General features: G+C 30.4%; 1 protein-coding gene across 1 annotated transcript; it reads right to left on the reverse strand.

The window, feature by feature from the left end:
- Nucleotides 1-226: 226 nt before the first annotated feature.
- On the reverse strand, nt 227-3,555 carry LOC108474184 (glucose-1-phosphate adenylyltransferase small subunit, chloroplastic/amyloplastic). The gene is made up of 9 exons (XM_017776108.2): nt 3,055-3,555; nt 2,655-2,951; nt 2,301-2,570; nt 1,996-2,175; nt 1,407-1,510; nt 1,210-1,321; nt 972-1,070; nt 758-877; nt 227-547 (listed from the first exon to the last, which is right to left on the reverse strand). The coding sequence occupies exons 1-9, from the start codon at nt 3,310-3,312 to the stop codon at nt 431-433; spliced, it is 1,557 nt and encodes a 518-aa protein (XP_017631597.1). The 5' UTR covers nt 3,313-3,555; the 3' UTR covers nt 227-430.
- Between the last annotated feature and the right edge of the window lie 5,051 nt (nt 3,556-8,606).

An 8,606-nucleotide genomic window follows, 5' to 3' on the forward strand; every position in this document is an offset into this window, starting at 1 on the left:
TTTTGAAACAAAAATTTTAAGTTAAATAATACAATTAATTCTCATATTTTTCATTTTGAATAATTTAATTTTTATATTCTTTTTAACTTTTTCTTTTTCATTCTCTTTTACTTCTTCCTCTGTTCTCCTCCATTTTTATCTCTTTTAATCTAATTTTTCTATGTTTTTTATTTTTAAATTATATAAATATAATTAAAATGTAATCTGTATTAAACAAAAGTGACTATTTTAATAATTTACCAGCCATTACCGGCTTTATTTCATTTTATTAATATAATTATACTACAATAGTTCAAATTTATTAATATATTATACTACAGTAGCTCAAAATATACATGATAAGGGAAAAAAGTGGAACTGATTTGCTATTGCATTACTTTCTCTATCTAGAAACACTAATGGTGGTTTGCTGTATCATAATGCAATCTTCTCAGATTACAGTTCCACTAGGAATCAAGGCATCCTTGATTACTGTCACAATCCCACTCTTTATGAAATATCCATCGGTTTCCCTTGCCGCTTCTTGCACGTTTTCACTGTTTATGATCTGTAAATACCAAACATTCATTAAACAAATAGTTCCAATTTTGTGAGTCAATCATAACTGCTGCAAAACTCTGTATTTTTCCTTTTTTTTTACTATTGCCACCGACAATTTCATCACAAAATTGGCTCAAGTGGTCTGTGAAACTCATCTCTCTTTCCAAGACTCTGTTGAAACCATAAAAAAAATTAACAAGATAAAATCATGACCTACCTTCACATTGTCTCCAATTCGAGCATTCTTGTCAATAATGGCTCTCTTGATATGTGAACTCTTTCCTATACCAATTGGAACACTGCCCTTTGCAGACAAAAACCTCCTGTCTGCATCAGTCTGGAGAGACAATCGAGAAAATACAGATTACTCATGGTGACTCGCAGATTGAAAATGTGTTTATATATATATATTAACTCCCAGGTTAAGCTACCTCATAATAATCTGCTCCCATTAGTAAGGTATCTTCTATGATTGCACCCTCGGAGATGCAAGATCGAAGACCAACCACAGAATGGTGAATTTTACAGTTCTGCAATCAACCAAAATATCCGGACCATTAGCTACTAAAAGTACTCTCTAATTCCCATTTAGCCTGTGAACTTTAGTAACCATCTCCAACTAGAAAAAAAAAACCAAGCAGATTATCAACCTAGCCCCAAGGAACTCACCTTAATAACGCAACCCTCACCGATAACACTATCTGTAACATCAGCATCAAGCATTTTGGATGGTGGCAAATATCGAGGCTGTGTGTAGATTGGAGACGAACGGTCATAGAAGCTTGGAAGAAAGTTCAAAACCATTAAGGCAATTAAATAGATTACCAAGCTAGTCAAATGAGCATGCATTGATGAACCAGAAATACCTGAAATCCGGCACTGGCTTTTTGGTGATTCCCAGATTTGCGTTATAAAATGCCTCAATCGTACCAATGTCCTCCCAGTAGCCATCATACAGGTAAGCTTGCACCTAGATAGGTTAACAAGCAATTAGAGCTCCTAAATTAGTAATTCCATGCGATTAGAAGAAAAATCATTGTGACAAGATAAATGGACCCCGTCATGCAAAACATTCTAACACCGAAGCTTCGGTCAAGCATACATAATGAACATACTGTAAGAGTCTAGGGTATGCTCCATGAATGAGAGTACAATTTCACTCAAACTGCTCACAAAATGAATGTATATTTGGCAATGATCTTATTGTTCAAAACTGTTCATTGCTAGAAACAAGACAAGACCGGATTCAATCTCAAGATTGTTCAAATTCTTATTAATGCTGCAAAAGTGGCTTGGTGAATAAAGAAGTACCAGATAAGATGCCATATATATCAATTGTCAATCTTAAACAAGATAAAAAAGATGGGTTACCATACACTGAAAAGCAAACACACAAACTACCTTACTTTGCACATAAGCCATTCATAGGGAGGGATCTATGAAAAGTATACTTACCCTCATCCCAATGGAAGTAGCACCTGGAATTATTTCACTTCCAAAATCATTGGCTCCCGGAAACTGGTCTCGAAGAAGATTCAACATCACATTTTTACTCACAACATATATGCCCATGCTAGCAATGAAAGGCATTTCTTTTGCTCTCTCATCATCAAGCCCTAAAATTGTAGTATCAACCTAAAACAACAACATCAAAATCAGAACCAGAATTAGACCTTGAACTTGAACTAGAAGAAAAATAATAACAGCTCGTAAGTCTAACTTCAATACTTCATGTTTGAATCTCAACTGAACGAGGATACCTGCATAGCTTTTAGCTGGTCGCCTTTTGGTTTCTCAGCGAATTCGATGATTCGTCCTTCTTCGTCAATCTTCATTAAACCAAACGCAGTAGCCCGTTTTTCATCCATCGGCAATGCAGCTACAGTGATGTCGGCATCAGTCTCTCTGTGCGCCTGAATAAACCTTTCATAATCCATTCTATATAAATGGTCCCCAGCAAGAACCAAGAATTCCAAAACATTATGCTCCTCAAACAACCACAAATACTGCCTCACCGCATCCGCTGTCCCCTGCATAATCAAACAGAAATCATTTTACAAATCAAAATCCAAAAAGCCAGAAAGAATTTAAAACCCATTTCAGTAGCAACTAACCTGGAACCAGTTCGGGTTCTCAGGACTCTGCTGAGCAGCAAGAACCTCGACGAACCCTTCGTTCTTGTAGCCACCCATGTTACTAGCATAAGCGCGGGAAAGGTGGCGGTTCAGAGAAGCAGAATTGAATTGAGTCAGAACGTAGATTTTGGATATGTTACTGTTCAAACAATTGCTAACAGGGATGTCGATTAGTCTATAATTTGCTCCTAATGGAACAGCCGGCTTAGCTCTCTTCTTTGTTAGTGGGTATAGCCTTGTCCCTGCTCCACCTCCCAAAATAATCCCCAAAACACTCTGCCAAAAACAATCAAATTTCCAATTTTCAACAACAACAAAAAAGAAAAAAGTCTCACTTTCGGATCAGACAAAAGATTCAGAGAGATAAGCTAAGACTTACTCGACTAGCGTCGGGGTCAAGACATGTCTGCGAGTTCTTGGAATCTGAAACTGCTTTCGGTGAAACAATTGAAGCAGTCCGTTCCGTTCGGCTACAACCAGTAGCTATTTTGAAAACAAGTTTATCACCGGACAGAGCAGACGCCGAGAACGACAAGCTCCGAGGAGCCGATGACTTACGGCTCGAACAAACTGAAGAAGCATTGAACGAAGCTGTAGAAGGCAACCTCAAATCACCGATGGCAGCCATGCTCACCATTTGTTTTGCCCGGATTTCACTCTAATTGCAACGAAAAGATGCAGGTGGAGTGGCATTTTTAAGGTGGAAAGAGGAAAGGATCTGAAATCGATCACACCTCGGGAATGGATTTGCCATTATTTTTTGATAAAATTACAAGCTTCACCTTCGAAGATGGTTGATTTGTTTCAGAAGAAGGGTGTTATTGTAATTACGTAATAATTAAATTGATATTTTAAAAGACTAAGAATTAATAATTGGGTGGCTGTCATTTCACAAGCAGACATCAGTCACATGATTATAGCATAGATCAGAGACATTAGACACCGTCCGTTTTATGACCTTTTTTTTTCATTTTAAGTAATAAACCAAAAAAAAAAAAACCTTCTGATCAAATTTTCATGCATGTCGAATTTTTAACATAAAATATAATTATAATATATCATTTATTAAATAATTAGTTTATTAATTTTATACTTTTTAGATTAATTCGGTTTAATCAATATTATTATAATATATCTGAATATGTTAAATAGAAATTATAAATAGTTTATAAAAATATATTTTTATATTGGAATTCTTTAGAGTATGCATGTGAAAAGTGAAGGCAAAAAGAGCATGAATCACGTACGCTGATAATTTTTTTTAAATTGGTAATCCTTACACGTGACTTTGCTAGATTTCTTTCACATCATTTTATTATATTAATATTAATAATAATGATAATATATGAATAAATATATACATTTCCTATTAGTTTATACCTCCGAACCATCATCTGCAACATGATATTGTTTAATGAACTAAGATTACAGAATGTTATGAAAAATAAATTTAATTTCGTATATATAAATTATATTAATCGTACTTGTTATAATTTCATATGTAGTAATGCATGTGGTAAGTTTAGGAGATATTTGAGCAGTAAATTTATCATCAGTAAATCGAGAGATCGCATGTGAGCTCACCCTCTTGAGAGGACTATCTGAGTAATGATTGGCCTGGTGTTCATTGAGAACATAAAATCGTTTAGTCACTAAATATCATATAGACTCAACTATTTTATTCCATCAAAGTCAAAATGAAAGATAGTGTCTGTCTTGTCACAAACATCTCGTCCTATCAAAGATGATTAGATAGCAAGTTTAACATGTTAACACCGTATTATCTTCCCAGAAGGATTTAGCTGTACCTTCCTCCCTAGTTTTGGAATTTGAAGGGACATCATATTCCGAGTCACCCGATTGTGCGCCAGCATCAGAATCACCATCACCATCGAATTCATAGACCCTGCACAAACATTCAATGTTAGCAACGAAAACACAACTCAACTAAATTAGCAAAGCTCATGAAATGGCCTTAAGTTTAGAAACAGTGAGAGGAAACATAATAACAAGAGGAGGAGAATAAGAAGAGCCCCATATAGTAGAAAGTATGCCAACAGCAGCAACAATGGCCTGAGGAGATGAAGGTTCTCGGGCAAGAGAAGTGGTGGCCAAGCCATCAGTAATGGTGAACAGATGGGTAAGGTTGTCCACGTCAAGGATCAGCCTTAGCGGTACTATTACAAAAATTAAAAATAAATTAAAACAGACATGGATCATTTATTGATCCCGGCTTGTCGTGTTAAAAAATTCCATTGAAAGTGTACAGAATAATAACCCTTATATATTCTTTTATATATAAATATCCTAATTAGCTAACTTCACATCATCATCCCTTATGTATTCTTTTTCGATGTAAAATATTTATTTTAAAGGTATGTATTTCTTTTTACTTAGAGAAATATTTTTTAATCTTTAGAAATTTACTTGCAATAAATAATTTAAATTTATTTATAATATCATTAATAAAATTAAATTTATACAAATTTATAAAATAATTTTAATATAATTAAAATATATAATCAAACTCGTGCATCGTTAGGTAAAAACTAATAATTTAATATTTTTATAGTTATAATATCATTAATTTAAACATTTAAATAATTTAAAGGCATTTGTATTTTAAACTTTTATCTATCTAAACTATTATTTAAGTTTTTAACTGAGTTGGTGTGGTGGGATTTGATGCTATGTACATTACTAAAATATTAATTTTACCACTAAATCAAAACTTTATTATAATAAAATATGTATATTTTTATTGTATTATGCATACTGTTATCTTCATCAATTGCATATTTATACTATATATAAAATAATTTCTTGAGTTGATATCATGAGTCAACTTGGCACCTATTCAATTATGAAATTACTAAAATATTTTTATTTTAAAGGGTAATTAATAATTTTATAATGATATTTTAATCTTTTCATACTTTTAGATAATTTTCAAATAAAACAATTGAAAAACATTCTTTAAAAATCAAACATAATATCAACAAATTCAAGTAAAAATCTATTACCACTCTATCAATAATAATTTTTGAAATAAATTTATAAATAAATTTTTTAATATAAAACATTTTCATTCACCCACATCGTGAGTGTAATAAAATCTAGTATTGATAACATTGTTGATTGAGTTGGTAGCATAAGTCAACTCCACACTAATTTAAAATTGATAATAATGTCATAATAAATTATTGTAACACATTTATTATTCTTAATATCATGTATTTACTTATTTAGATTTCATTTTATACATAATTTAATGTATTTTTCATTTTATATGTTATTATTTCAAACCATCCATTTCATTATTTATTATATGTTATTATTAAACTAATATTTGTATTTTAAATACATAATTTTCATTCATAAATGGATTGATAGAATTTGAATTTGAATTAAATAATTATATTATAAGAATAAAATGTGAAATTAAAATATAATATTTTAAATGAAAAAATTAGTATTATAGTACTTTTTTATTTTACAAAAATTTTAAATTTTTTAAATATTTTATCTTGATCTTATACTACACTTGTTAACTAAATAGTCTAAAACTCTACTCTACCAAATATTTTCCAAAAAAAAAAAATGAAGAAGAAGAGAAATTCAATAAGCAAATGCAGAAATGGGGATGGAACGGCAACGGGCTTAGGGCAGCGGGTGGGTTAGACGATGTAGGCTCGTGAAATGTGCGGTTGTTTTGGTGGATGTAGTTGATAGCGATGAAAGGCATGGGGCCGACGGGAGTGGATCAGAGATGGGGTGGGGGTTCAAATAAAAACAAAACAGGGGATTTGTACATTCTAATCGAGGTTTGAAGTCGACGGCTATCCATTGCTGTTCGATAAATCAGGGAGATGTTGATATACACTTTCAAATCTATAATTTGCTACTGCAACAATCTTATACTAACCGTTGGTTTTGGAAAGGCCAATTATTTCTCAAGAAGTAAACATCTTATTAATAGGCTTTAAATGGAATAGATTCATTTTTTTGAGTAAAATAATAGATATATATTTTTTTAAGCACAGATAAATTTATTCATTATTTATAGTACTGTACTATATTCATTATTTAAATAAACGCTTTTGAGGTCAAATTTTGGGTATTTTGAATGGCATGATTATTTCGTTTAGTAATGATTTTAATCGAGTTGTGATTTATACTGATAATTTGGAAGTAGTTCAAGCCTTACAGGATAATTTCTTGGGGGATTCAGGTATTACAATTTGCACGAGAGTCCAAAAGATCATGAATACGGAAGGGCGTTGGATGATTCGACATGTTCTCAAAAAAGATAATCGTGTTGCTGATTGTTTGGTTAAATTGAGCTCAGAAAAGATGACAAGTCTCCAAGTTTATGACGAGTGTATGCCTCAAAAATTCTAATTCAATATAAAGCTAGAAGAGTGATTGATCAACTTAATCTGATATAATAATTGTTTATTTGTTTATTTCAACCAAAAAAAAGTTCTAGCATAGTTAAAATTTTGGTAAATGTCATATTTAATTTTTTGATACATCAACAATAAATTAATTCACGGTTTAATTTTTTCTCTCAATTTAAAATATTTTGATATTTTTTATTTGAGTATTAAGTAAAGAATAATATTTTGTATATTGTCAAAATAAAAAATTTAGACTCCACAAGTAAAGTTCAAAGAAAACTAGTGTTGACTGATAAAAACGGAGAAATGAGAATTGAATCGAAACTAAATTGAACAAATTAGAAGTATGAGGATTAAAACAATTAAAAATCGCAGTGGACTAAATCAAACAAATAATAACTTACATTCAAATAAGAATATTAATTGAATCAACATTAATGCATAGACTTATGTTTTGTAAAATGAATATTTATTTGTTATGAAATTTACATTATATATTTAGAACTACTGTTTATAATTAATTTTCATTTGGAAATTAAAAATTTTAGCACTTGATAATTGAAATTTACATCTGAAAATTAAAATATGTTATTCTAATAAGGGTATTAATAGATATGATAAAATGTTGTTTGTAATTAATTCTTGCTTCAATTTGATATTAATAAAATTTAGGAAAATGAGTTATGCAGAAATTATTTAAATAGTTTTAAAACCGTGTTTTATTTATAATATTTTTTTAAATAACAAAATTTCAACTTCAAAATTTTGGATAAAGGTAAACTGTCAAAATAGTCACTTTTATTTATCTCAGGTTACATTTTAGTCACTTATGTTTGAAATGTTACATTTTAGTCACTTACGTTATCATGTTGTAACATTTTAGTCACTGAGCGTTAATTCCTGTCAACAGTGTAACGTTAAGCTCACGTGACATGTTAAATCATCATTTCAAACGAAAATTTTAGCTTAAATTATACAATTAGTCCCTGTATTTTTTCATTTTGAGCAATATATTTATTTTTATGTTCTTTGAACTTTTTTTAAAATTTTCCAGTCTCTTCTCATTCTCCCTCTGTTTTCCTCTCTCCTTCATTTCTTTTAACGTAGTTTTTTCTATATTTTCCCTTTGTTAAAACTAGACCCTATACTTTTATTTTTTTTGAACAATTTATTTTTTTCTTTTTATTTCTTTATTTTCCTTTTCTTTTTCCCTCTATTTTCTCTCTTCTCATATTCTTCATTGTAGAAACATAATCTTTGCCCACCAAATAAACTATATCATTGTTTCTCACATAATTCCTAAATTGAATTTCACTAAAATAAAATATCAATCATTGTTAATTAAATCTTGATTTGAATATAACCTAATTTTGAAACTAAAATTGAATCTAACTAATCAATATAAAAAAACCATATCCCTGAATCAAATCTAAATATAAATTTAATTCTTTATATTCAAAACATTTTTCCATTTCCAAACTTTTAAAAATCGTGTAGATTTTTCCTTTCCATTCCTTTTATTTTCTGACAA

Source organism: Gossypium arboreum, chromosome 11, assembly GCF_025698485.1.
Source record: "Gossypium arboreum isolate Shixiya-1 chromosome 11, ASM2569848v2, whole genome shotgun sequence".
Taxonomy (NCBI): Eukaryota; Viridiplantae; Streptophyta; class Magnoliopsida; order Malvales; family Malvaceae; genus Gossypium; species Gossypium arboreum.